Source organism: Aspergillus ruber, assembly GCF_000600275.1.
Source record: "Aspergillus ruber CBS 135680 unplaced genomic scaffold scaffold00051, whole genome shotgun sequence".
Classification (NCBI taxonomy): domain Eukaryota; kingdom Fungi; phylum Ascomycota; class Eurotiomycetes; order Eurotiales; family Aspergillaceae; genus Aspergillus; species Aspergillus ruber.
In genome coordinates, this window is record NW_024467347.1 from 60,619 (window position 1) to 87,712 (window position 27,094).

Sequence of the window (27,094 nt, forward strand, 5' to 3'; positions counted from 1 at the left end):
CGTCAGTGAAATCATCAGATTGAAGTAGTTCTGGATCAATGAAGGAATCCGCATAGTGGGATGCTTCATATTGACTACCAGATGCTTGCGATTACGACATGATTAATGAAGAATAAGAAGGGAGTAATGACTGTAGATTCAGAGTGAGACTCACAAATATCAGAACTGAAAATATCAGAGATATAGGCAAATGGAGCCATGAACACGACTTTGATGTGTTGGATAAATAATACCAGACACTAATTGGGTATTTTCAGGCAGAAGTGGATATTTAGTGGATAGTCTGTTGGATATCCAATAGATATCCAACAGATATTGGATGGATATCCAACGGATATCAGCAAAATCCGTCGATCATGAAAATTAAAATGAACACCATTAAGTCCGTCAAATCTGGTTTTTGAGTGTAGTTTTCTCTCTACTTTTATATACGGACATGTTAATTTAAGGTTATATATAGCTTTATGATGCTTTTCTCTATCTTCCTGTGCAATTTTAAATGGAATTCAACAAAATTTCATAGATTAATGTTATACTGTAGTCCTTTGCTAGAAAATGTACTTAGCTCACACTATGTTAAATATATATTTCCACCCTGACTGTGTGAATCAACCAACAATCATAGAATTACTCGCAACCATGCCTTATTTACTCTAAAATCCATGCCAAATCTATCATTTTAATGGTATTTGATGATAAATACAAGATCATTTCTTATTATTTCATATAGTACGTAGGGGAAAGTGCAGAATAGTATTGTCATAACCAAAACATGAATACGTTCGGTTTTAAAACAGGGATTTGTCAGCTTCATAACTGTCACCTGATAGTCTGGAATAGGGTAAATTAGCGAATTTTATGCTAGTGCGGATATTTGTTGGGTATCCAACATATACTGTTGGATATCCAATGGATATCCGCAATTGGACTTCGATATCGGGATGATATCCAACATCCGCAATTTGCGGACTTGGATGTGGTGACTACATCCAAGTCGTACGATATGCCGCAGCCTAAGCATGATGCTAACATTTCTTGTTCTAACTTATAGGCAGCGTGTGGTTACAAGCGTGAAAAACAAAAACCGTCAAGAGAAAGGCAGTGGCGCAAACAAGAACCCCTTCAAGCCATTAAAACAGGGTGTCAAGCAGCCTCCAGCAGCAAACCAATGGAGTAACAACCAGCAATACACATCGCCAGAGGAATTCCCGTTTGCGTCGAGTCTTCAAGGTGGAAGAGGGTATGTTGGAAATAGTTCATCTCCTTTCGACGCTGTTTGAAGAATGATACGCTGACTGTTCATGGAAAGAGCATATCTTTTCCCTGCTATTGGCGCATCCCAGAGTTCTCAAGGAGCTTCCATGACAAACCTGTACAGGGATTACAGTATCGACACATATGACCCGAGTTGCGGCAATGAAGATGATACCTGGTATGAGATCACAGGGTTCACTGGCGATCTTGGGTAAGTTCTTATTTATCTATTCATGGAACGTCCTGTCGCTAACTGATTGGGTAGACCACACTGCAAGGCGTTTAACAGCAACGACAAGAGTGTTTGCAGTAAGAGCAGCCCGGGCGATTGGGGCTTTGATGTCGCCGACTACGCATATGAGTATGATGGAACCAACTTCAACTATGTTGGGAAGTAAATGTGAGAACTCATGGCGTTGAAATGGTATATTATAGGCACTTTCTTTACTTGGCGTTTAGCGTGGCGTTTAATGGAAAATGAACCATTTTCCTGTATTTGAAGCTATCTTTTAATTTGAACGTCATTTCTTTTATATAATCTGCATCGCAAATGTACAGCAATCCCTTCCCACGACAAACATTGGAGTAGTTGCCGAGAGTGGTTCCTCTTACATTTTGTACCATATAACGGGTCGTTCACTGCTTCGGCGTACGCCTTTGGAATCCTCATTCCAGCTTTCTCTGTTCCTTTGAGAGCTAGCCCATGCTCCCAATCATTTCACGTGTGCATGCGGTGGAAATCGGGCGTCGTGGCCATTGTTGATTGAACCGGGTCCTAGTCCACAAAAAGGAGTCCAGTCTCTTGACCTCTTTTGAGTAGAGGGAACACGTTTTTGATGAATCAAAAGTCTCGAGTTCATTCTAAAGAAAATTATCGATTAGAATAGAATTTTTACCTGATCTCTTACATTCTCCGGCCGTCCACTCGGGAGTATTATTATATTTCTGTATACAGTCGGCAGCCGACTGAAAACGGCATATAGCCGCCTCAGCAAATATCAACCTCATTCGTGATGTCATGCTAAATAAATTCGTCATATATAAAATTTCTTCTAGAAACAAAGGTTTTTCGCTATAAATCCACTGGGTAAAAGCAGCATGTTGACGGAGATTGACAGTCTTGACATTCATGTCATCGTCAATGACGAGCTCGACCCCATATCCCCAAGTCCCAATGCCGCGGTGAAGGTCCCGAGTCGGTTCATGGGTATCCCTCTCACTCCTTTGAGACCAGGCTCGGAGCGTGGAGATGCGTATGGATGATATCTGCTGCGCTTCTCATGGTATTTCCTTGCTTCTTGTATGTGGTTTCTCCCTTCCCCTTCCCGTTACTATTTGGCAGACTTTGACTTGGACGCGGCGTGGCTGACGACGAGACAGATTGCAACCAAGGGAGATAGGAAGCACTATCTCTTGTTTGATGCAGGACCTGAAGGCGAAGTTTGGGATAGAAATTCCCGTCGTCTCCGAGCAGAAATCGGCCTGATAGACCACTCGGGTGAGTAAAAATTCCCCGATTAGACTTACAGTTTATCCGGATCTCGCTGAGGTTAGAAATGACAGGTGGCTTGACTAAGGCAATTGATTCCATCAAGAACAGTAACAATTGTGAGGAGCCTGTGATGATGGACGTTCACCCAAACCGCCCAGCATTTCGTGGAGTCCAGGCAGATCGCCCGATTTCCCTCGAAGCAGATCCCTCGTTTGAAGAATTAGAGGTGGCCGGAGCGACTCTGCTGAAGAGTGATCAGCCACACACCGTTCTAGATGACTTTTTCCTCGTCTCTGGAGAAATTCCGCGCCAGACTAAGTATGAGGATGGCATACATGGTGGAGTTTGCTTTAACCCATCCACTGGAAAATGGGAAGAGGACACTCTGATCATGGAGGAGCGCTATGTTATGTGCAACCTTAAAGGTATGTGGGTCTGTAGTAGACCTCGGCACCGCCCGCCCACGGGCGGTGGGAGGCCGCCCGTCGCCCACCCGTTTGAGCCCATAGGGCGGTCACTGGGCGCCCGCGCCCACCCAGGGTGCCCGTTTTAGCCCATTCTGTGCATAATTTTCCTAATCGGGAAGCATAACTTGATGATTCAGCTAATAAATTAGTTACTTTCAACCCTGACTAAGCCGTGTTTCCGACAGGTACTAACAAACTAAGTCGCCCATGGCCTGTTGCCTTGCTTGCCTCTCAGCACAGATATCCTGCTGCCTACCATGCACGGTGACTAGGCCGCTCCCTTTTGTCAAGTGGGCCAACTAGCACCCCTGAGAGGGGTTTCGCACCAGGGTGTGAGTGGCCGTAGAATATCGCACCCCTCTACAGAGCACCCACGCTAGTCGCGCGAGCGCCAAGATTTCACACCACCTCGCACCTTTTAGGTGCCGTCACCCTACTATCGACCGCATTTAAGCCACACGCCGGCCGGTTAGTAGTTGGGTGGGTGACCACCAGCGAATCCCAGCTGTTGTATGTTTTTATGTCTTTTTTTGGTCTCTCTGAGCGGTGATTATTTTTGCCCTTTTCTCATTGCTGCTCAAGGGTTATGGTTGGGTGATCTCTAGTTGGGTGCAGGTGCTTGGTGGGTGTCACGGACTCGGGGACTAGTAGATACTGACGAGATGATATTCCTATCTAAACTAGTGTAGCCATCAACGAGAATAATCGAATCTGGAGAGAGAAGAAGACAAGAAAAATCCATCTAAATGATATAGTGTTCTTTATAGGGGGAAGCATTGGAGGAAGCAATTAGAACGCTATTCTCAACACACTTAGCCAAAGAATCAAGGACTTCGGTATCATAAGGGGCGAGGAATTACAACACCTTTGCAAGAATTTCAAATCTCTCTGCACAAACGACAATGGAACAAAAATCATCACCCAGTCCGCCTTCATCTCATTACTTCAGACCGCCGGAGTCCTGCCACCATCCATGGCACAAGCAGGTGCTCTAATTTACAACAGCCTTCTATACCTTTCTCAAGCACCATTCTATGACTCCCTATCCTTGCCTACACACTTGACATTCGATGGCCTCCTCAGAGCACTTGTCTGGACTGACTCCGAACGCTCCAGACCTGTCTACGAAGAAAGCATTGATACTCGAACCAGAGCACCAGCTGATACCCGTCGCCTCATCTTCCAAAGTCTCGCGACAACTTGTGACGGGAAGAGATTGCCCTTTGATGCGGAATTCGCGAGGATGCAGGCTGAGCGCAGGGCGTTTGATTTCACTAGTGTATTGAATGGGGACAGTTGGAAGGTATATGCAAGACAAATTATGATGAGGATGGTGATGAGATGTTCCATGATTTGCTTGATGTGTTATATGTCGTTTCCTAACCCCCACAAGTAGGGCGGGGTGGCATTCCACGAGATGGGTTCCGGAAGTTTGCTAAGGAATTTCGTGGAGAGCAGCCGGAGCGTCTTCACAATTTGAGTATCCCGCAGGATGAATTTCAGACTTTGGTGAAGATGCTTTTGGTTACACAGTTTGGGAAACCGGTTGCTCAGATCGAGCAAGATGCCGATCTGGATCGTGTTGCAGATTGCGTTGTTAGAGTGTTTGCTCAGGTTCCTGGTATGGGTATTACCTGGGAGATGTTTGACCAGGCCATCAATAAGACGGTATGTCTCGCACGCTCTCCTGATTGAAGGGTTCGATAGAAAGGAACTAACTGAAGAAAATAGCCGGAGTTATTCAGAGGCTATCACCGCCTCCTATCCTCTCTTTACAAGACGTATGACGAGAACGACACCAAGACCCCTCTAACGCCACCTAAGCTAGGCAGCATAGCCACACTGCCTGTTTTCTCTCAACTGGGAATGATTCTCATTGAGACGCTGAGCTTTCCCAACCTTCAGCTACACAAGCACTATGATCTTGATGAGAATATGTCGACAACAAACGTTGCTGCTCTTGCGGAACAAATTACCACAATCCCAGCTGAAGAAGCTGTCATCATCCTCCTTATCTCTGGTCGCCTTACACAGATGAACGAAAAGCTGGTTTTCGGATATCACCTCCCATGGTATGACTCCTCTGATAAGGAGGGAAGGAATCACTGTCTCTTGTTCCAACTAAGCCCCGTCCACGATATGTTTAGAGGTTATAATGCCGAGCGGCCAGGGTTTAAGATCGACGAGAACGGGAGCCTTATTTTCGGAGAGAAAGGGAATGGAGTGGCTTTGGTGTTGGAGAGGGAGCTTAAGCGGATGACAGTCTTTCACAGTGTCTCTTCTGGGAATGAGATTTATGGTGCGACGTCTTGGAGGGGAGATTGGCAGATGGATGTACAGGTGGAGGAGATTGAGATGTGGCTTGAGGTGTGATGTGGATAAAGTCTTCAGAATATATTTTCAGTCGTGCTGCGGATTTGCGGCTACCGTTTCGTGGATCGTGTCAGTCATGAAAACATGTACTGCAGGTACTGTTGTAGTCAGGAGCCGAATTCATTCTGGCTGATCCAATTCAACATTGTCCCTGTCTTGGGGAGATTAAAGAATCCTTTTCAAAGCTCGGTATGGTGGAAACCACGCGGGGTCCCCGTGATACCCCACGTTCGGGAGTATGAACACGTTTTGGATACATAGTACCGAGCGCCATGTGTTGCCATCTCCAGGTTTCTTGTGTTACATCGACAGCAGGGACAAATAGGGTTAACTATCTCAGGGTGTGGCTACACTTGAGATCGATCCTAAGTAAGAACATATCGCTGGTATTCCGCCCCCCTCCCCTCCGCCCCTGGCGCTAGGCTCCGTAGACATGCATCTTCGCCGAGGTAATGAATAGAGAAATAAGATGAGTCTGAACGGTAATCAATAAAGGGCTCAAGAATTCGAATACAATAAAATATTCTAAATTTCATAGGAAATATGGTTGCTTACTATTATCGAAACCTGTAATGACTGTGACAAGTGTAAATTACTGTTATTTATTTGGTAGCAAGTTCTGCATCATATTCATGCATAGATGGGCCCTTAGCGGGTTGACCATGGGCTGTAGGGTCAGCCGCGGGCTCTAGCTAGACGGGCCCTGGGCCTTGCATAGGGTCCAGGGGCGGGCTCTGCAGAGGTCTAGATCTCACTGCCTCAACGCATCTGTGACTGCACCACAGATGCCGTCAGTCTTTTCTTCGAGGCGATTCAATATCCAGCAGTTTCCCGCTCCACCTGGCAGAACACAAATTTATCTAGTATGTTGTCCTTTAGTTTCAGTTCCAGCTGTCCTTTGCCATCTGTGACGGCTTGACGCTGTGTCGACGCCAAGACCAGCAAACAGCATCAATGGAGCTAACAACGCCACCATGCAAACAGATAAAGAAAGCCCTAGCCTTGCAGCTTAAGCGTGCGAACGCCGTCAGATAGCCAGATGCAACAAACACAGGACTAACCCCTTTTCCAAGCACACATGCTGTATATAGTTCTCTCTGTCGACGAGATGATTTTCTCTTTCTTCTTCCCCAGATTCGGTATTCTCGTCGATGGCTACAATAGTTGAGATAGGAATATCACTTCGTCATTATCTACTATTACGAGCTCGTGACACCATCCAGTACCCCAAGGCTGTAGAGTTTCTCCGGGGAACCCAATACTGGCCCAGTTGTAGAAATGTTCTTGAAGCCTTTGATATGAAAGAGCATACTCAGCAAGCATATATGCGGACTGAGGACTAAAGTTGGATCAAGATGATTTCTGGAATCTTAAACTCATTCCTATACAATTCTGTCAGCGAACCGGCTCCCAAGGAGCTATGAGAATAAGAACACTTACACAGCCTTCTTCCCAAGGAACCTCTTCGTGAAGTCCGGCTTCAAGAAAATAAATAATCAAGGGCATCTGCCCTCTGAATCTCAGATCAGGGTGAGCGCTATGTCCTGATAGTGAAGGTGGAGGAGTGCCCCTGGACGGCTTGCAGCTGTCACTGCAAGCTGACAGAAGAAAAGGATCTGAATACACTGCCAGCTGCAGTCAAATGTCATCTCAGTAGTGGTCAAGAGAACGCGTGCAAACTCAGCAACATCTTCAATATTCATGTTCTTTCTTTGGCCGCCGGTTGAGCTCTAGGCCTTTCTCTTTGGCAACAATGGCGATGACCTATACATTCATCGGCGGCTGTTCCTTACTTGGCAAGAACAGAAGGGAAATGATATACTCACATCCTGCACCTTGACAATTATAACTTTGCTCAGTCCTGACGCCGTTTCCTGTTTCAGAACAAGATGCCATGGCTTCCAGAATGAGTCAAGCAAGCTCTTGAATCCAATGCCTGGGCAGTGCCAACCATTCTTGCTGTGACAGATATCACACCGCCAGCCAAAGAATGCATACAGGAAACAGACTGCCTCATCTGAGTCTGAGATCCATTGCCAGTGCTGTACCGGGTTGACACCAATATGCCGACAATATCTGCCAGGAAGCCACCAGTGAGCTTTCAACATAGCCTAAGGGTCAAGAGAGTTACCTACCTATTCCGGTACATGCGGGTCTCATTGAGTCTTTCCTGAGTGCCATCACTGTACCGCTGCTGTCGAAGCTGGGAGACATTCAAGCTCTCTGCTTGGGTCAAATAGTGTTCAGGAAGCAGCTGGCCCTCATCATTGGAGATATCGTTGCTGGGTTCCTCTTCACCATCCGAATCCTCACTATCAAGTTCCGGGTCGCTGGTGGAGTCACTATCAGATCCGTTATCTGAAAATGTCTTGGTCAGATCAGAGCTGGCATCTATCTGATTCTCATTGTCGTCAGATCCAACCGGTCGGGAGCGAGGCGCCATGGTCGACACAGCAAACAAAGGAAAGCCCAGAGTAGGAGATAAAGGTGGGGATAGCAGCGGTAGCAGGGAAGCACACGGTCGGCATGATGGGACTTATAACTGAAGAGAGCATGATGGTCGAGGGGGGAGCCAAAAAAGGCTCCCTCCACAGCGACCGCAGCGACCGCAGCGAGAGCGTCTGGATCGATGATGTTGAACGAAATAGCAACAAAAGTCCCATTTTGAGACTAGCGTCAAGGAACATGGAACTCGTGGCCTGGCGTGGAGGGAAAGCCCGTGGCCATGAGAATACGCTCGCCTGATGCCTAGACGGGATTTGGTTAGCAGGACTCCTAAAACGGCCGCCGAAGTAGCCCTTTCTGGCCGCCTGCTAACCGTCACATCAGTAAACGGAGGATTTGTATTGCAGCACCTACAGCTTTGATTGAGGTTGCAATAATGATAGTGCTTCTATCCTTAGCTCAATACCTATAATTTGTATGGCAACTATGATGACTCTTTTCTTATTTGCTGCGCTGGTCAATCTTATTTTATGACATGTTTATTTCGTTCGACTATACATGAATTTATCAATCTAATTTGGTCTTAAATTCTTATGAGACTCATATTTCCAGGGCACTATTTTTTTCTCAGTCAGTATAAAGCTTCAGGCAAATTCTTTCAAACATATGGGCCACTTGAATACGGTAAATATCCGGGGACGGGCTGTAGCTCAACAGAGCGCGAGGCCCAGGCTCAACTCCCGGCTTCCTGTTATCTTCTTCTGCTTTTTTTATTTTCTTGTTCCTAGCGATATGTACACGTAATCATGGCGTTAAGCTGTTTACTGTTGTTGCTTATTATAAGCGGCGATTGACCGCGCCTGGCAAAAACCACAAACTCCAAGCAAGAGTCTCTATATAGACCCCGCAAAATAGAATTAATACAATACAATTCATCACCCACATACTAAACAGCCATGTCGTACAGTACATCAAGTAGCGATTCGAGTAGTTAATCTAATAGTCGGACGGACCCATGTGGTGCAGTGTAGTGGGACCGGGTCGAAAGCTAGTCACTAGCGCCCGCTGTCAAACTTATTTCATCATTGCTGACATACAGCACCAGTATAAAAAGCCGTAGAACTTCAAAATCGTATCTATATACCAAGACTGCCCAATGTGAAGAAAGGTATAATAAACCGAATCTTGTATAGTGCGGTGCTACTTCTTCCAAAACTACTGGAATTCATTTTGGTCAATGTTGATATGCACACGCTTCTCATGTCGCAGCGTGTTTGTTACATGTAGTATAAAATAATAATAGGTTTTAAAGCACTACAGCATGCATTATTTTTCGGGCTATCGAGTCGACCGATTTTTTGTATTATCAAAGGATGGAGAACCCCCTTCTTGAGCAGAAATCTGGCCGCGGTTTATAGATCCAGACTGGAGATTCAAAGATGCTCGACATTGTACAACCCGATCAAGTGCTGGGCCCATGTCACAAGACTTGGGTATCCGCGCCGGAACATTAACGCCAGAGACTCAGGAACGGTATCTCAAAAGACACCGCGGGCTAGTATTGGAGGCAACTGTGAAGTAATGCAATGCTGTCATATCTGCGAACGCGGCAGCTGAATTTCTGCAGAACATTGACACGGAGAAGGTAGGTTTAGGGCTATGGTTGGAAGGGGTGGTGGTCGCCTCTCTGAGGTTTGAATCGAAGCGATCCACGGGGTGTCAACAATAAGTACTACGGGGAGGGATACAGTAAGATGGATTAGGTTCTCTTTCTCATCTTGTGGTTTGATACATTTTACGAGCTTTGCGCACAGGATTGTAGATGTACATAACCAGAATGTTGTAGGAATAAAATACAGTTAATGCACAGAAAGTAAAAATGCCATAAATGTTAGTATTTCTATCCGCACGACGGCTATTTCCGCGCTTTGGCCGGTATTATTGCCTTTTTCTTGTTGTGGCAATTCAATAACCTGCATCTATTCTTTCCATCCATACTATGTCCCGTGGTCGTACATTTCTTTGTCCCTCACACTAGCGTCAAACACACCGTCAAGCCTTCGGATACTGCAATTCAGCTCAGGACTTGCCTTTCTTACTATTCATCTTGCTGCAACGCATCCTGCACTCATACTACACCAGCAAATAACGAACCAACCCTCAGGCATTGATAAATGGTCTTTTTATAAATTTGTCTTTTTATAAATTTGTCCTTTCGATCTGTCTGGTAGGATCCTCAATATCACACCCCTTCTTCCCCATGCTGCCCAACAGGTTGGGCTTTGCCCAGCTAGCAATGCTAAACCACTTTGCTAATGACATCCTGAAAAGAAAGCTCGTCCCCCAAGTTTGATACAGGCTCGACCACTCGACGAACATTCCAAACCACCGGCGGCCTCACTGTATAACCTCTGCGATGCTGGGATACTCAGGATAGCTGTGCGAGATTCCAAATTGCCAATACGGTGATGGAACACTTGGCATCCACAACAATAAATACAGGACCTCCGACAGACGAGAGCGTTTGCATACTGCTTCTGTCGGGTACGTGCTGTGGTCTTACTCTGGTTGATCCTTGCTAACATGGCATAGACGCGGTCCTTCAGGTCTTTGAAGAAGTCGTGGGCAAAAATGAGTCGGCACTCTCGCATCCGGACATCGTCTGCCTAATAGCTCCCACAAGGGAGCAGCAACAAAGTATCATGATCAATGCCCTCTCCTTCGTCCTCTTTGACTTCACCCACCGGCTTCAACTACGGCTTCCTGCAATAGGAGCGAAAGATGAAAATAGCTTTTAAGGGGAGCTTGAAATCCGGCATATGAACTGGTTGGTATTATTATCGCCATCTTAATGGTGTTAGACTAATTCACGTCAGCAGACTTGGAGGTACTGGATGGTATTATCAGCACAGCCTTGGTTAAAATCAGAGCGTTAGAAAACCTTTCAATTGCGAGAACAAAGGAGCCTTTCGAACAAACCAGCATGTTTATGCAACAGATCTATAAGTCAGTAGTGCGCAACCTCCGTCGTCTAGAATCCTGGAATAGCACCGAAATTTTCGGAATGAATTCACTTGGGTGGTGGCTTAGTATAGTTACCAATCTTTCATTGCTCTAACTACAAAAGTCTCATAATATATTTACGCCATCAAACTCTAACAGAAGGCCGAAAATCAAACGATACCGAGCCCACGGACCGGCTGACGTCGCTGCAAAAACTCCTGCTTCAGAAATAATATGTCCATTTCAGGTCACACATGTCTTCCTAAACTTCCTCCTTCATCCCAAATCACCGAGGAAAAGAATCATCTCAGATTTTGAGACTTACTTTGAAAGATCCAGGAACAACTGCCAGAGAATATTAAGCAAGCCCTTATTCGAGGTGCAAGGATCCGTCGTTATATTGTGTTGAATTGTCTATATGGGTGAGTTTGTGTTTCTTTTCCAGACCTGTGCGTCGTGCCCTTGGTGTGTAGACTCGATTACATCGATGGCTCGGCACACTACGCACGAATGAAGATCGAACATGGACTCAACATGACTATCCGATACTAGGGCAAACTTCAATTTCTAGGAAGTATGGACTAAGTATTATGGTACAGAAACCTGTGCGACATGCAGGCAAGCTTTCTGGTGCTGGAAGTGAAGCCAAGGGGCAATACAGGTAGCGGCTTTACATGGTCGTAGTATAAATGTGTATGCATCCGTCTGTATTCTGGACATATCCTAAAGATTTGCTGACAATCATTCAGCAATAATACATGCTTATAGCGTAGTACAATGCAAGACACAAGTGGGTGTCGTGCTTTCATATATAGCCATGTCCGGTATTTAATAAGAATCAACGATGGTTCGAAAGTAGAGTGCCCCAGAGAAAGTCAACACAAAGCCCAGCTAACACGCCACAGTGGTCATGGACAACCATGACATGGTTCCAGCAAAAAGCCAAGATAATGGGAACAAGCTATGCCGCGAGCCACGGAGCTGACATGACCTCAGATGATACGTATGTCATGGAAGACATGGATTCTGGTCATACAAGTTGCGAATCAGGAGATTAGAACGGCGAGTGATGAATCTGCGGAGGAGCGCGAAACGGCTTAGACTTATATTAGTTATTAGCTTGTGCCGTTGAACATGCTGCCATTCCGGGAAAGAGATCGATACATTTTCTGTTAGCCGAACATGGAACATCGCTTGTTTATCGATAAAGAATTCATCAGAGCTGTCACGTATCATCTTCCGTGATTAAGATCGACAAACGTCTGCAGAGCCCTTTTGGATCCCTCGCTTGTTGGGCGGTGCCTATGCCGTGTCGTGGTTGATTCTCCACGTATTCTTGGGTCCGGCTTCTGATCCTTCGCTTAAGTTTTTCTTTTCTATTCTTCAGAGCTGAATCATGTATACTCCGGACTGGCAGTGTTTGATGCTGGTTAGAGATGAAATGTCGACACCGAGGAGAATATTGATCGAGTTGCGATCAAGGTGTCATAAATGAACATAAAAGGCTCGAGAATCGTACTGACATCTGTTTTCCATCGTATCATAGCCATTTTCTCTCGTTTATACAATCAACTTTCATCCAGTATCACACAATTGCAGAATATCACACCATGAGAGCCACTGCTCTCCTGTATTTCCTCTCTATGCTAGCAACCGCCAACATTGGCCTTAAATGGTCCATCACCAATGTCTCAACCTCCGGTCTCAGAGGCATAACCTTCGCTATAGCCATGTCGCGCGCCAAACACGAAAACGGGCTGTACTTCGCGTAGCAATTTGGCTTCGTCGGCGTCGACGACATCGGCTACACGGGTCCGCAATCTAGATCCGATACCGAGAACGGGACTAGTATCGTGCATGCTGTATTCTCGGGCTTCGTCGCTGGCACGACGAGTACAGATGTCGAATACTGCAGTGATGGCGCTGACGGTGGTCCAGATGCTGGGCCGTTCATGTTCCCGCGCCGTATTCGAGGCCTTTTAAGAACGTGCACGATACTATCTAGACTGGAACCCTTGTTGACGCGATCGTCAGTAACGCGACACATCGGAACGTACACACTACCCGCTAGAGCCGGCGGAATCCAGTCCTCTCAGCTTGGTTTTGCCGAGCATTTCCTGTTTAAATCAGAGGGGAGGTGGATGTGGGAAGATGCCAAAGGCAGATGCGACATTCTGGCCGCCACGGACAAATACTTCGAGTTTTGGCGCTGGGAAGCTCTAAAAGCCCTATCCGCATGGGGATTGTGCGGAAGAGGGGGGCTTTCAGACGAGTCGGGTTGGTGGTGGGGGGTATACAGCTAGGATTGGAATTTTTTATTTCAAAATCAGATCAGATCGAGATTGAGATCTTGATCCAGGGTTGTGCCTTTTGTTGAATCTTATGTTAGCGTATGTCAAATAGATGAACTGGAAACCAGCGCAGAGGTACAGGGTGGATTCCCGAGGTTGATCCCCCGTGTCCCCAATACCAGTGCGTGTATTTACTTGTAGGCCTAGCCAAGAATAGACAAATCAAGCTACCGCTCAATCGGAACTCTTCACTTACTCGTAGCGCAGGTTTCGTACGGGCACAGCCGCCCGATTAGAGCCTAAAACAACCTAGCACCGTCTTGGTCTGCACTCTCGGATAAGGTCCACCACGAATGATGGGCTGGCGGCGAATAGGACGGCCAGTGGGTTACTAGAACATAGGGTTTGCGACGGAGTTGATTTCCGGAGTCACATAGCCACATATACATATAGTACCTTTGCTCCTCGTGCAGGATAGGTTGTTGGCGGTGCCGAGCGAGGTGTCGCTGCAGAGCCTCGTATTCGGGGTGATCTTTACTGGATTTTGGTTGGATTGGGGCGGGTTTAAAAGCAGAGGGTCTGCCTTTTTTTTTGATTCGTTTTGTTTTTCGTTTTCTGTTTTCTCGTTTTGTCGGTTTGTGTTGTGAAATCCCCGGATGTTGTCCAGGGTATATTCCGCTATATATTGAATGACCGTTCGCCGATACCACGGAAATGAAGAAACTGCTGCTTCTCCGACCCCTCTTCTTTTTCACCAATCTTTTGATATCAACATCCTTCGCCCAAACCTGCTACTTCGTCAACGGAGACATCGCGATAGATGACGTTCCCTGCAACACCACCGCGTCCACCTCAATATGCTGCAGCAAAAACGATATTTGTTTGTCTAATGGCCTTTGTTATTTGCAGGGTAATAACGGTCCATCTTTTGCGAGAGGGAGTTGCACGAATAGGAATTGGCCGGGAGTTTGTGCTAATGCGAAGCCATGCCGTATGTTTTCTCGAGAGGAACTCGGTTCGCGATGAGATGCTGATTAGATACAAGAGAGCCATACTCCGCAGACAGGGTATAGGGTGGTTAACGCCCTGGACAACCAGTATTGTTGTGGAAGCGTCACCAGTATCGATAGCAACAATATAAACTGCGCAGAGGATCGTGCATTTTACGTCGCTCCCGGAACCGTGATTCCCGGAGTTGCGGCATTGAATGCATCAAATAGCGGTAATACTGCCGACAATAGCACCGATAATAGCACCAACAGCGATAGCAGCGGAACTTCCTCGGACGATAAATCAACTCGTCTCGCAGTCGGTCTCGGTCTCGGTATACCGCTTGGTATCATTGCCGGCTCCGCGCTGATCTGGGGAGCTTGGGAGAGGAAACAACGCGCTGTTTCAGCGAAGCAACTACAAGATTTGAAAGCGGGTGTTGCTGCTGCTGGTGGGCTGGGGATGGCCATGGGTGGGACAGCTCCTCATCAATATGGATATGGGTACGATGTTGCGCTAGCGCAAGTGCCGCAACCACAGTTTGCGCAGCCGGTGGAGCTGGAACATACCAGTTCACTCCCGACGGAGTTGGATTCGAGAACTGCGAAGGAGCATAAGCGTACATGATTGAGTAATGGTTTTATATATAATGGCGTTGGTATAATGCGGATGTTCGCAATGATTAGATGTCAATAAGTTTTCTCATCGTCGTGCTTGAATATGTTGTGCAGGTCATGATAGGATCTAAACATATGCTCTAAGCTGAGACGCCCTGGTCTGTCATCATCCGGTTGAGAGTTTCCATAGCCCTGCCAATAGGCGCGAGCTCGCGACAGCCATGTGAAATAAAACAGACACATTTTGATAATTTCCCAAGGCGATCCATATCTTCTACAATGCCAGGGTCATCAGTCGAGTGTAGAACATGAGAGTAAAGTAGCGCAATAGCGATATCAGGCCGATAGTATACCAGCACCATCGACAAGCCCTCTGGATAAGGGAACATGTTGCACAGCTCAATAGAAATTTCAATGACGCGACGCGATGCTTCAAGGGCAAGCGGAGACAGCAGTCCTGGAGTTCCTGTCGTGGACTTGGTCAAATGAGGCCCGATAATGCCTACTTTGCGGAGCATGAATATGATGAAGGTGTAGCCCGTAATTACAACGTCCGTTTTGGTGAATTCTTCGCCTTTATGAGCTGAAGGTGCAAGAAGCCAGTCTCTCTGGTGCTCGTTAGTTCTGAAAATGCAAAGACAGGAGTCGATGGTCTAACAGCTTGCCAATCAAGTAGCAGATCCTTGATTTCATGACACAATTCTTCAGTGCAGCGTTGCAATTCGCCATCACCCATGCCAGCTTCGTCTAGTATCCCGAAAAAGTGCATTACGATCAACGTCACCCGGGAGTGAATAATGAAAGTAGTCGCGTGTATATCCGCTGGTGGTTGGGAGCTGTTGAGCCAAGGAAGGTTGACTTTCCATGTATCTGCTGTAATCAGAGGTGGTTTGTTAAGCACAAGTCGAACGACAAGGTCGATTTGAATCAACTGCCAGAATCCTTCTCGGTCTTCGTCTGATCGCGCTTCGTCCCGAAATCCGGCATAGTCGCCACGATCAATATTGTGCAGGCCCAAGGCCCGTGCAAAATCACATGTGTGTTGGTGCATCTGCCAGGCGAGATCATCGTCAGAGCATAATAATGCGACTTGTGCCTTAACTCGCGAAAGCACACTGTCAGCATGAAACCCGCAACCAAGGGCGCATATACTGACCATGAACAATGCCGCGACAAAATCCATTGTAGAGCCTTGCACCTCTCGCTGCCAGTATGGAAGCGCTCGTAGACACGCCAAGTAGCAGGAGGTGGCATAGTGGGAGACTTGGCTTGCGTGTAGGTTATTTGCATTGAACACACATCCGATATAGAGAATTGCAAAATAGAGTATGAGTACAACAGGATCTAAATGAACGTGTGGAAGATCAATAATATCGGGCATCATCTCTATCAATTGTCTGTTGATAAGACTTCGGAAAAGATTATTCGAAGTACGAGCAAAATAGTCTGGTTATTGACTTAGCAAGTGAGGGCAGAGTATCATGGAGAGAACTTGCTGTGAAGCCATTCCTTCGCCAGATCAGTGGGTATGTGGATCGTTCCCGTTATGACTTGTCTCGAATAGAACTGCAATTTGAGCCTTCGCATCTGGTCGATGGCATCTTCGAGGATTTTTAAGGGGTCAGCTCGGGTTACCGACGAGATTGAAATAGGGGAGTTGTCCGAGTCGAAATGGCTCGACGGGGTAGTAGAAGCTGCGGAGGCACTCGGAGCCGTAGGCTCAGGCGCATCGTGGAAATTATTGTTGGTGCTTTGCTCCTCCAAGCGCTGCAATCGTCCTAAGATGGTACTTAGGACAGTGTTGTTCCTGGTACTGTAGGACAGGTTAGCTCCAGAAGATCAGCATTAGTAAATGATACTGCGCTTGGTCTATTTGATAGTCACTGCTCCGAGGATGCTTACATTCCGCGCTTCTCATGCGCGCTTTGTCTCTTGACGCGCTTGGGGTAACAGCAATCTATACCGCGGGTTTCGCATCGGTCACATCGAGGCTTAACCCGGCTGCAGCGGACCTAGTTTTCCAATGAGTGTTGAAATTCTCCGAGATGCCGACGTATGCATTAGCCCGCACCTTGCGCGCCTTGCATGCTATACACTAGAACTAAGTTAGCATGATGTCACACCCGATTAACGTTGTCCGGCATACCGAAAGGTCGTTCAACTGCGTAGACAGCATAGTTCAGCTCTGTACTACCAGATGGTAGTAATGGAGTTTACACGGTTGTCGGTTGCAAAAGTAGCTGTTTCGAGGAACTGGTAGAGGTCGACGTCCAATTGGCCAGAGCTGCACGGGGTCGCGGGAGTCTTGGCAAAGTCCGAAACTCCGCCGATACCGGTGCACTTTCCCGATTTGGACAATGGGCGGAAGAATCTCGCTCGGTAAGCCGTGATGGCGGACATCGGTCTTTCGGACTTTTAGCTATCAAGATTAACAGTACAAACAACCGAAGATATAGACAGGCTTCAGCAAAAACAAAACACAGGTCAGCATGGCTGTCAGCACAGTCGTGAAACGAAAACATAAAGGCCAGAGAAATCTTCAACGCTCTGGTTTTTGTAGGTTGTCGTCTGGTCAATTGCTATCTCTGGTTCATTTTCGATCTTCCTTCACTCAGCACTTTTTTTGCGGAACCTATCGTCCACAGAGCTCAATACTTCAGACACAATGGGGTTGGGGGACTTCCCGTCTGGGAACGAAAGGCCATCACCTTCCTCGTTATGCAATGATTCACTTCCAACCGTCATAACAACACGCTTGAGCCATGACAGATCTATCGAAGACGACCGTACTAGCGAGGGAATCTATGATCTGGCTCGGAAACTCACTGCTCAATCTCATTGCGCTCCCGGAGCTCTCTTTCAAGTCCCAGCTGATGGCCCGCTCAATCCGAACAGCCCAGATTTTGACGCTAGAAAATGGACAAGGTCATTTTTCGAAAGCAGGAGGAACGCCCTCAATAACAACCCACCGAAGACGGCCGGCGTGGCGTTCAAAAATCTTGACGTCTATGGATACGGTACCGAAATGGACTTTCAGAAAACCGTTGGAAACATCTTCCTCCAAGCTGGCACTATGACCGGGAAAATGTTACGCAAACGTCAGCACCGGGTCGACATACTACGCAACTTGGAGGGTGTTGTACACAATGGTGAAATGGTGGCTGTCCTTGGTCCTCCCGGCTCTGGATGCTCGACCTTCCTGAAGACCATCGCCGGCGATACGCACGGGTTTTACGTGGCAGACAATGCGACTATTAATTACCAAGGTATCAATCCCAAGCAGATGCAATCTGATTTTCGAGGAGAGGCCATATATACCGCCGAGGTTGACCATCACTTCCCTCAAATGACGGTTGGCGATACTCTCTATTTTGCAGCCAGAGCCCGGTGCCCCAAGAACATCCCCGACGGAATCTCTCGACACGAATATGCCGAACACCTTCGAGATGTGATAATGGCAATGGTTGGAATTTCCCACACCAAGAACACTCGCGTGGGTGATGACTTTGTTCGAGGTGTTAGTGGCGGCGAGAGGAAAAGGGTCACAATCGCTGAAGCTAGTTTGAGCTATTCGCCGCTTCAATGCTGGGATAACAGTACTCGTGGACTCGACAGTGCAAATGCCGTGGAATTCTGTCGCACTCTTCGGACGCAAGCTGATCACATGGGGTGTACCTCTTTTGTTGCCATTTACCAAGCGCCTCAAGACGCATACGATGTAAGTGCACATTCGATGCAAAGTTTAGAAAAAATGGAACTTACCACTTGTTTCTCTTAGATCTTCGACAAAGTTATACTTCTCTACCAAGGCCGACAGATATTTTTTGGAAAAGCTAGCGAAGCGAAACCGTATTTCGAGGACCTTGGCTTTGTCTGTCCTGAGCAGCAGACGACGGCAGACTTCTTGACCTCCATGACGAGCCCTCAGGAGCGCATAATTCGACCTGGCTGTGAGCACAGCGCTCCCCGATCGCCAGACGAATTTTCCGTGGCTTGGAGGGAGAGTCGGCACCGGAAAAGGCTGATGGAGGAAGTGGAAGCTTACTTACAGGCTCATCCGTTCCATGGGGAGGACTATGATAAGTTCCTCGAGTTGAGATGCCAGGATCAATCTAAATTCCAACGCAAACGGTCCCCATTCACACTGTCCTATATAGAACAACTGTGCCTCAACATGTGGCGAGGCTTCGTGTTGCTCAAGACAGATCCAAGTCTCACGATCACTATGCTGGTTTCTAACTTCTCCGAAGCTCTCATCATCAGCAGCATTTTCTATAACTTGCAACCCACCACGGACACTTTTGACAAACGAGGCCTTCTAATCTTTTTTATTATCTTGATGAACGCTTTTGGCAGCATACTCGAAATCATGACCCTGTATGCGAAACGAAAAATCGTCGAGAAACATAGCCGGTATGCCTTCTATCACCCGAGTGCTGAAGCATTTGCATCTATGATTGTGGACCTGCCTTATAAAATAGTCAACGCTATCATGATCAATACGGTTTTGTACTTCATGACAAATCTCCGTCGCGAAGCAGGTGCCTATTTTTTCTTCCTGTTGATCAGCTTCACCACAACGCTTGTCATGTCGATGATGTTTCGCTTGATTGGGTCTACGACCAAGTCAATCGCTCAAGCCTTGGCTCCCTCGTCGGTTATCCTTCTTGGTCTTGTCTTGTATACGGGCTACGCCATTCCTCCAGCATACATGCGAGATTGGATTGGCTGGGCTCGATGGGCGAACCCAATTTATTACACTCTCGAGGCCGCTTTGATCAACGAGTTCAACGGGCGCGACTTTACCTGCTCGACATTTGTGCCACAAGGAGCTGGTTACGAATCCGTAGCGTCAAGTACACGGGCATGTTCGCAACAGGGTGCGATTCCAGGACAAGACGTTGTGAGCGGTACGACGTACCTGGATGTTGCTTATGGCTATAAACCTTCTCATCGCTGGCGCAACTTTGGGATACTGATAGCCTTTATGCTTGGATATATGATGCTTCACTTGCTGGCTACCGAGTTTATTGCTTCCGAGCGGTCCAAGGGAGAAGTCCTCTTGTTCAGCCGGGAGGTCGTTAGCAAACATAAACGCCAACAACAACAAGACATTGAGAAGACCGAAGCAGTTGAACCCGTCAGAGAAGAGGCCGTACGCAAAGATGAAGTAGTCGATGTCGAAAAGCAAAAATCTACGTTTCACTGGCGGAATCTATGTTACGACATCAAGATCAAGGGTGAGCCTCGCAGGATCCTGGACCATGTTGATGGTTGGACCAAACCTGGTACTCTCACAGCTCTAATGGTATGCTGCAAAGCTGCATTTCAATATAGTTCCTATTTTGTTGACCGGGTATCTAGGGAGCGTCTGGCGCCGGCAAGACTACCTTGCTCGATGTACTCGCTAGCCGAGTCACCATGGGAGTTGTCACTGGCGAAATGCTTGTCGATGGCCAACCTCGTGATGAATCATTTCAGCGAAAGACTGGTTATGTTCAACAGCAAGACTTGCACCTTCACACTGCAACCGTTCGTGAGGCTCTCAATTTCAGCGCCCTCCTTCGACAGCCTCCACGGTACTCCCAGCAAGAGAAGCTCGAGTATGTGAATACAGTGATCAGTCTTCTCAACATGGAGGAATACTCCGATGCTTTTATTGGTGTTCCTGGTGAGGGTCTCAATGTCGAGCAACGTAAGCGACTAACCATCGGGGTCGAACTCGCCGCTCGACCAGAACTCCTTCTCTTCCTCGACGAACCGACTTCCGGACTCGACAGTCAGACATCTTGGTCAATTTGTAACTTGATGGAGAAGCTCACCAAAAATGGACAAGCTATCCTCTGTACCATTCACCAACCATCTGCAATGCTTTTCCAGAGATTCGACCGGTTATTACTGCTCTCTAAGGGTAGGACAATTTATTTCGGTGACGTTGGAAAGGATTCGCAAGTGCTGGTTGATTATTTCACACGCAACGGCGCACATTCGAGGCCTCCGGGAGCTAATCCGGCTGAGTACATGCTTGAGGTTATTGGTGCCGCCCCTGGTGCTCACACGGAGATTGACTGGCCGGGGATCTGGAGAAATAGCCCTGAGTACCGTGGCGTACAAGCTGAACTAGACGAGCTTATGATAATTTCGAATTCGAATCAAAAGCAGGGAAGCGATGACCCCTCTGCTTATCAAGAATTCGCAGCGCCAGCAAATGACCAGTTTCTCGAGGTGACGAAGCGCGTCTTCCAGCAATACTGGAGAACCCCGTCTTACATTTACTCCAAGGCTCTTCTCGGCATTGGCTCGGTTCGTTGACACTCTTCTCTCTTTATTATTAAACCAGTTTACTGACGATGTGGTAGACACTTTTCATAGGGCTATCCTTCCTGAATGCAGAGAACACCCAACGTGGTCTTCGAAACCAAATGCTTGGTATATTCATTTTTCTGGCTACTTTCCCTCAGCTGGTCAATCAAATTCTTCCGGTGTTTGTTTCTCAGCGGACCATGTACGAGGCACGGGAGCGTCCGTCTAAGGCCTACTCGTGGAAGGCATTTATGATCGCGAACATTCTGGTGGAACTTGCTTGGAATTCCGTCAGTATCTAATATTTCGTACATTTTGTGGACCACTGCTAACTTGCGACAGCTCGTGGGAGTTTTCTGTTTCGTTACCTGGTATTTCCCAATGGGCCTCTATCGCAACGCAGAGTGGACGAACCAGGTCCATTCCCGGGGTATCACTATGTTCTTGCATGTGTGGATGTTTTTCCTGCTTACGAGCACCTTTGCAAACATGGTAATTGCTGCCATCGAAAGTGCCGATGTTGCCGGTGGTATAGTGAACTTGCTCATGATTCTCATGTTCGCATTTTGCGGGTACGTTCTCCATTGACACAAACTATATGTATACAACTAACTCCAAAAAGCGTCCTCGCTGGCCCAATAGAACTCCCTGGTTTTTGGATCTTCATGTACCGCGTCAATCCATTCACTTACGTCGTCGAAGGCTTCCTCGGTACATCGCTCGCAAATGCACCCGTCCAATGCAGCTCAGATGAATTCATTACCTTCAACGCGCCAAATTTCACAACATGTGGCAATTATCTATCTGACTACTTGTCTCAAGCAGGTGGCTATCTCGATAACCTAAACAGCACGGAATGTCGATACTGTTCCATGAACGATACGAATGGGTTTTTATCGTCGATTAACGTCAGCTTTGACAATCGGTGGCGGGACTTTGGGTTTATGTGGGCTTACTGTGTGTTTAATATCGGGGTTGCTGTGCTGTTGTATTGGTTGGTGCGCGTGCCGAAGAGGAAATCTGGTTAGGTGGATTGAGTGCTGTCGGTTATTTGAGGAAGTAAATTGGTTGGAGAGGACTTGCTCATATTCGTATAGAAGCTTACATATTGTTTTATTCATTCAATGTCTACAAAAAAAGCGCACAAACCCAGTACTGGTAAATTGGTAGAGATTCACATCAAAACATACAACAGCCGCAAGCACGATCGTTGTCATGCTGAATTCGACGTACTATACCATGCTGGGGAATACACCAGAAAGTCTCACGCAGCGTGATGGCCCCACGCCTTTTCCAGCAACGTCGGGGTGGACAACGGGAGGAGTATATAGCTAAGACCGGTTTCAATCTCAGGAATACAATCAAGACGACATTTGATAGATGCATGGCCTGCGGAGACTGACTTCCAACAACCCACAGTCCAAAAGAATGGAGTAGACATTGAGTACGGAAAGTACCTCACCGAGGAAGGCTATCGGTTTCCTACTGTCCGGGTCCCCGTTCTTGGTAAGCTCCAGCAGGAACTGAACGCTAACTTCAACAAAGTATAGAGCCGCTCTACCGTGCCACTTGCAAGACCACGAAAGACACCATCCAAGCAATCGTAAAACTCCCCGAAGTACCACTCATCCCGTTCGTTTTCGATGTCAGCCTTGATGTGCATCTCTCGTCGAAGGTCGGCATCGATCTCACCTTGCCCGTCATTTTCCAGGAGAGTTCTTCTATGATACAACGGGTGCATTTTACGAATATAATCCCCGGGTAAGTGCCACGGAACAAACCAGGTAGGGACCAGGTAGGGCTTATTTTGAATCTTTGTACAAGTAACATCACCATTAGAATCCTCACCGGCGATAGCGGCAACTGTCTCTTTAGTGATGCTGATGAGCTCGTCCTCGTCCCGGAAACCGGTTCAGATAAGGATAGAACGGGTTACGTCTACATCACACCTGCGAGCAACGGGGATAGCACATTGCCACACTCAGACCATATTAGTACTGACCACTACTGCCACCAGCAGAATTTGAAGATAGCAGGTGCCAAGGAGGCAAGGAGGCAAATTACAATGCGCTCGGGAAGTTCGTCTTGAAAGCTAGCCAGAGCATCAAGGCCGTATTTACGGCTACCATCTACGGGGAGAAGGATAGCAGTTAGATTTATATTGTGGAAAATTGGGGAATGATTAAAGTCACAGGGAGTTTCGGATTCATAGGGGGAAGTTTCGGCACATGGATGGATGCCCAGATTTAGTTACTGTTCGGTTGCTTGAGTTTCTTCATTGCTATTATAATATAAATCGAACCTATAGTTCTGTTAATAGTCTCTAAGCTCGTAAGGCCGAATATCAGGATGATAGTGCAGAAGCTGCACGCAAAAGCGGGGTGAAAAACTACCCCGCCCTTGTACTTTCTCTACCATTCATCGACTGTTATAACTGTCTACAAGATTTCACCGGTCTCATCTAGCAGATAATATGGCTTCAGCAAAGCCTCCGTTCACGTTTGAATCGGCCACACTCAAAGTCAAGGCCGCTCAAAACCTCTGGAATACCCAGTTCGTTCGTTCATTTCCCGTCATACTTGGCCAATCTAACAAACCACAAGGAATCCGATTGAGGTTTCCAAGTCGTATACTGCAGATTGTATTTGGCGCAACCGGACCTCGTTTTTCTCCGGCACGGAAGCCATACAGGCGTTTCTTACGGCTAAGTGGAAAAAAGAAAAATCTTACCGCCTACGTAAAGAACTATTCGCTTTTACTGAGAATCGCATCGCCGTGCAATTCTGGTATGAATACCAAGATGCCGAAGACGGTCACAAGTGGAAACGCTGCTATGGATTGGAAGATTGGACTTTCGATCAAGATGGCAAAATGAAAAAAAGGATGATGACTGGAAATGATTTACTCCTAGGCCCAAATGGAGACGGCGAGGGACGCTGGTTTGTGGATGGAGTCGATGTCAATGAGGTGAAAATCAGCGAAGATCACTGGTGAATATCGCGTGTACGAGAGTCCATAGTATACGTGGATCTTGCTTGTTCTATGTGGATAACATTTTCTGATTGGTATCCTACGCTGCATCCCAATCAGAAAAGCTTATGAAATAAAAGCCAAGATACTCGGTAGCAGGATTGATGCCATGACCTTTCAATCTATCCGGTGAAACTATCAAGAATTGTTTGGGAGCTGCCAGCGACGAACTGCACTTATTGGTTCCATTTTCGGTTGTGACACCCAAGCTTAAATCTGGGTGAGAATACTGACCAAGTGAGAAAACCCGGAACTGGGTGTATCCCACTGTAGGCAAGTGAGGCATGAAAATCAGACAAAACATACAACAGCAGGGACACGCTGGTGGTCAACCACACAACTACTAACCGGCCGGCGTGTGGCTTAGCTTCGGTCAATAGTTCGAGAGTTATTAGTAAATCCAACCCTGAAGCAGCTTGGCAATGTTGGAGATCGCTGCCTTCCAGAAATGGGTTATATTCCATCTAGATCTACGTTGAAAAGGTGTAATTGTCATGAACACTAAAATACCCGTCCCTGGCCATTCTCATTATGAGAGGCTTCTTCGCCGGCCCAGCCAGTAAACGGAGCGCCGTGGATACCTGCTAGACGGAAGTAAGAACGCTGGTGTTCACAAGGCCGCTTCTGCATCAGAGCCAATGCCTCCACAAACTTGGCCCTAGTGCCAATCCTGCAGCCACATCACACCTAGCATTTTAGCTGGTATTCATAGGATGTTCCTCATACGCTAGAAGCATTCAAGGAAGAGAGCTGAACACGGAACCGGGTGGCGCGAGTCTTTACATGGGTCGTGCATAAATGCCTATATAACTCATCGGCCTATGACGCATTACCTGCATGTCATCAGTGAAATGGAAGACCACTTAGTGTGCCAAACTGTGGTTTAATTTATGTACTATGCATGCTGCATGCATTGTCATACTAAAGATCATAGCTCAGCTTAGGCTGCGGCAGCATCCGCAGAAAAGTGAGAAAGGAAGATTGGGCAGTTGATAGCGTCCGTCATTTTGCATTCTGCAGCTTCGGTAATGTCGTCGCCGAATGTATGCCGGTTTCCTTCTTCGTTGGGGATGAGGGGGCCCTGAGTATTGGGCCATTCGATGGCTTCGGAATACCTCATGTGAAGGAAGGGGCGCAATGGTCTGTGGAAGCCTGGGTTGAGAAGCTGGATTTGTGCGGCGGATTTCTTCTCGGCAAGGACTTTATCAATAACACTGATGACAACTTGTCCGATATGGTCGAGGAGGTCGGCGAAGTCGATGTAGTCCAACTCGGCCTCGACGTGGGTAAATTCGGAAAGGTGACGGCGAGTTGCAGGAAAGACATCTTAGTTAGCTTAAGACTGGGATTTTAAAGTGACAAGAAACGACATACTCAGGCTCTTTTCGGCACGAAATGATTTTCCTATGCAGTACACGCTTCCGAGGCCAGCTAGAGCAGTCTCTAGATATAATTGCGACGACTGCGTAAGATACGCCTTCTTGTCATAATAGGGCATTTCGAAAAGTGTTGCACCCCCCTCGACCTGCGTCTGCATCGGGGCTGGAGTAACTTTGGTGGTTTTCATCTCCCTGTACGTATCAATGGAGGCCAGTTCAGCAGCGGCCCTGACCTTCATTAATGCGGACGCTTTCTCTCCACGAAGAACCAAATGCCGATTGTCTAACACCACGACATGGTTTGAGTCACAGAGATCCGGCTTGTCAAAGTGTCCATGCCCGTGGGCGCGTGTCCGAGGATCTTGTAGTAATCTACAAGAAGTTTACGATCATCCGGGGCATGCTGACCGGGAGGCACTGTCTTCATCTCACCATAAACCGCCAAAGAGGTCCCTTGGGCGAATCGCAAGGCATCAACCAACCTTGTTACGTTTCCAGCTGAAATAAAGCACTGTATATGGCCGTAGCCGTCCGACAAAGTAATGAACATTGCCTGCTTCTGCGCGCGTAAACGGTGGATCCCTACCGCACACCTTCACTCTAACACCCTTCTTAGTGCCATTCCCCAACTAAATATCCTTATTCCCGATGTTGACCTTTGTAGCGCGAGGTAGCGACGTGTCCTCTGTAACAACATACTTCTTGGCCTCTTCCAGGGCTGCTTCTCGTTCCTTCTGCTGCGCCAACGAATTGAAAGGCCGGGCTTTGGATCCATCGGCGGATTCCTCGTCAACGCCGTTTTCAGTGTCGACGTAACATTTCCGGGGTGTTTTGGTCAGATCATCGACCTTGTTTGTAGGATTGTGTATACCTAGATCCTGAAAGCCGTAAAGCAATAGAATGATTGCGATAAAGAACCAGGATCTGATACAGGGTAAAGAGATAGAGAATCTGAGTACTTCAGGTTAAAACGATTAGAAGAGCTGCTCAAGTTATTGCTGCACATTGTACTCTGTTCAAAGTTGACATTCAGTGTGACTCATTGCCACATTCCAAATAGGTAGTTATTTCACATGGCCCGTGCGGAACTGGACCTTGGAAAGGAATAAGCCAATTGCCTCTCAGTAGTAAGAAGCGCAATAACAAAATGCATGTCATGGATTACTAGCTAATTTCTGCTGACGAAATGTCTACCCTCCAATGATCTAGGTATTACCGAGTCACGACTCACAAATGGCCTTCCTAGGCTCCGCGTAAATTATCGGAGGCCACCTTTATACTGGCATTCTCCACTGCCAGCACAAAGCTTGTTATATGGGATTCAAATTACCAGATCAGAATAGTTGTTTGCCGCCCTGTCCATCAGGCGGTTTCCATGGGATGTGATATGAAGCAAGAAAAGGAGAGTTCTAGGGATATTCAGTCCGTTAAGCAGGCAAATAGTGTAGAT

General features: G+C 47.2%; 11 protein-coding genes across 11 annotated transcripts; 8 read left to right on the forward strand and 3 right to left on the reverse strand.

Moving 5' to 3' along the window:
- Positions 1-885: 885 nt before the first annotated feature.
- On the forward strand, positions 886-1,810 carry EURHEDRAFT_417512 (uncharacterized protein). Its single transcript, XM_040783218.1, has 3 exons — positions 886-1,240; positions 1,310-1,465; positions 1,520-1,810. The coding sequence occupies exons 1-3, from the start codon at positions 1,020-1,022 to the stop codon at positions 1,650-1,652; spliced, it is 510 nt and encodes a 169-aa protein (XP_040634051.1). The 5' UTR covers positions 886-1,019; the 3' UTR covers positions 1,653-1,810.
- Positions 1,811-2,211: 401 nt separating this feature from the next.
- Positions 2,212-3,255, forward strand: EURHEDRAFT_527090 (uncharacterized protein; the record flags this gene model as incomplete). Its single annotated transcript, XM_040787010.1, is given in 3 exon segments — positions 2,212-2,752; positions 2,776-3,171; positions 3,191-3,255. 3 exon segments carry the CDS (start codon positions 2,557-2,559, stop codon positions 3,253-3,255), a joined length of 657 nt encoding a protein of 218 aa, XP_040634052.1. The 5' UTR covers positions 2,212-2,556.
- An 834-nt stretch (positions 3,256-4,089) lies between these two features.
- EURHEDRAFT_417514 (uncharacterized protein) lies at positions 4,090-4,793 on the forward strand. The gene is given in 3 exon segments (XM_040783219.1): positions 4,090-4,138; positions 4,163-4,462; positions 4,474-4,793. The coding sequence occupies 2 exon segments, from the start codon at positions 4,187-4,189 to the stop codon at positions 4,480-4,482; spliced, it is 285 nt and encodes a 94-aa protein (XP_040634053.1). The 5' UTR covers positions 4,090-4,138; positions 4,163-4,186; the 3' UTR covers positions 4,483-4,793.
- Positions 4,274-5,746, forward strand: EURHEDRAFT_417515 (uncharacterized protein). Its single transcript, XM_040783220.1, is given in 3 exon segments — positions 4,274-4,462; positions 4,474-4,881; positions 4,945-5,746. 2 exon segments carry the CDS (start codon positions 4,729-4,731, stop codon positions 5,584-5,586), a joined length of 795 nt encoding a protein of 264 aa, XP_040634054.1. The 5' UTR covers positions 4,274-4,462; positions 4,474-4,728; the 3' UTR covers positions 5,587-5,746.
- Positions 5,747-6,788: 1,042 nt separating this feature from the next.
- On the reverse strand, positions 6,789-8,255 carry EURHEDRAFT_390428 (uncharacterized protein). Its single transcript, XM_040779831.1, has 4 exons — positions 7,722-8,255; positions 7,413-7,662; positions 7,027-7,350; positions 6,789-6,968 (listed from the first exon to the last, which is right to left on the reverse strand). The coding sequence occupies exons 1-3, from the start codon at positions 8,027-8,029 to the stop codon at positions 7,279-7,281; spliced, it is 630 nt and encodes a 209-aa protein (XP_040634055.1). The 5' UTR covers positions 8,030-8,255; the 3' UTR covers positions 6,789-6,968; positions 7,027-7,278.
- A 4,365-nt stretch (positions 8,256-12,620) lies between these two features.
- On the forward strand, positions 12,621-13,424 carry EURHEDRAFT_550449 (uncharacterized protein). The gene has a single exon (XM_040787518.1). The coding sequence runs from the start codon at positions 12,987-12,989 to the stop codon at positions 13,335-13,337; it is 351 nt and encodes a 116-aa protein (XP_040634056.1). The 5' UTR covers positions 12,621-12,986; the 3' UTR covers positions 13,338-13,424.
- A 392-nt stretch (positions 13,425-13,816) lies between these two features.
- EURHEDRAFT_417516 (uncharacterized protein) lies at positions 13,817-15,254 on the forward strand. The gene is made up of 2 exons (XM_040783221.1): positions 13,817-14,316; positions 14,371-15,254. Exons 1-2 carry the CDS (start codon positions 14,040-14,042, stop codon positions 14,940-14,942), a joined length of 849 nt encoding a protein of 282 aa, XP_040634057.1. The 5' UTR covers positions 13,817-14,039; the 3' UTR covers positions 14,943-15,254.
- EURHEDRAFT_309774 (uncharacterized protein) lies at positions 14,929-17,167 on the reverse strand. The gene is made up of 7 exons (XM_040778304.1): positions 17,079-17,167; positions 17,004-17,027; positions 16,835-16,944; positions 16,429-16,745; positions 16,089-16,378; positions 15,591-16,028; positions 14,929-15,540 (listed from the first exon to the last, which is right to left on the reverse strand). The coding sequence occupies exons 1-7, from the start codon at positions 17,106-17,108 to the stop codon at positions 15,073-15,075; spliced, it is 1,677 nt and encodes a 558-aa protein (XP_040634058.1). The 5' UTR covers positions 17,109-17,167; the 3' UTR covers positions 14,929-15,072.
- A 430-nt stretch (positions 17,168-17,597) lies between these two features.
- EURHEDRAFT_467353 (putative ABC multidrug transporter) lies at positions 17,598-22,263 on the forward strand (the record flags this gene model as incomplete). Its single annotated transcript, XM_040785171.1, has 6 exons — positions 17,598-18,650; positions 18,711-20,240; positions 20,297-21,235; positions 21,292-21,525; positions 21,578-21,807; positions 21,858-22,263. 6 exons carry the CDS (start codon positions 17,598-17,600, stop codon positions 22,261-22,263), a joined length of 4,392 nt encoding a protein of 1,463 aa, XP_040634059.1.
- A 1,377-nt stretch (positions 22,264-23,640) lies between these two features.
- EURHEDRAFT_527095 (nuclear transport factor 2 family protein) lies at positions 23,641-24,703 on the forward strand. The gene is made up of 2 exons (XM_040787011.1): positions 23,641-23,788; positions 23,839-24,703. Exons 1-2 carry the CDS (start codon positions 23,709-23,711, stop codon positions 24,227-24,229), a joined length of 471 nt encoding a protein of 156 aa, XP_040634060.1. The 5' UTR covers positions 23,641-23,708; the 3' UTR covers positions 24,230-24,703.
- Positions 24,704-25,033: 330 nt separating this feature from the next.
- EURHEDRAFT_390434 (class II aaRS and biotin synthetase) lies at positions 25,034-25,883 on the reverse strand (the record flags this gene model as incomplete). The annotated part of the gene is made up of 2 exons (XM_040779832.1): positions 25,034-25,591; positions 25,640-25,883. The coding sequence occupies 2 exons, from the start codon at positions 25,881-25,883 to the stop codon at positions 25,206-25,208; spliced, it is 630 nt and encodes a 209-aa protein (XP_040634061.1). The 3' UTR covers positions 25,034-25,205.
- Positions 25,884-27,094: the final 1,211 nt, after the last annotated feature.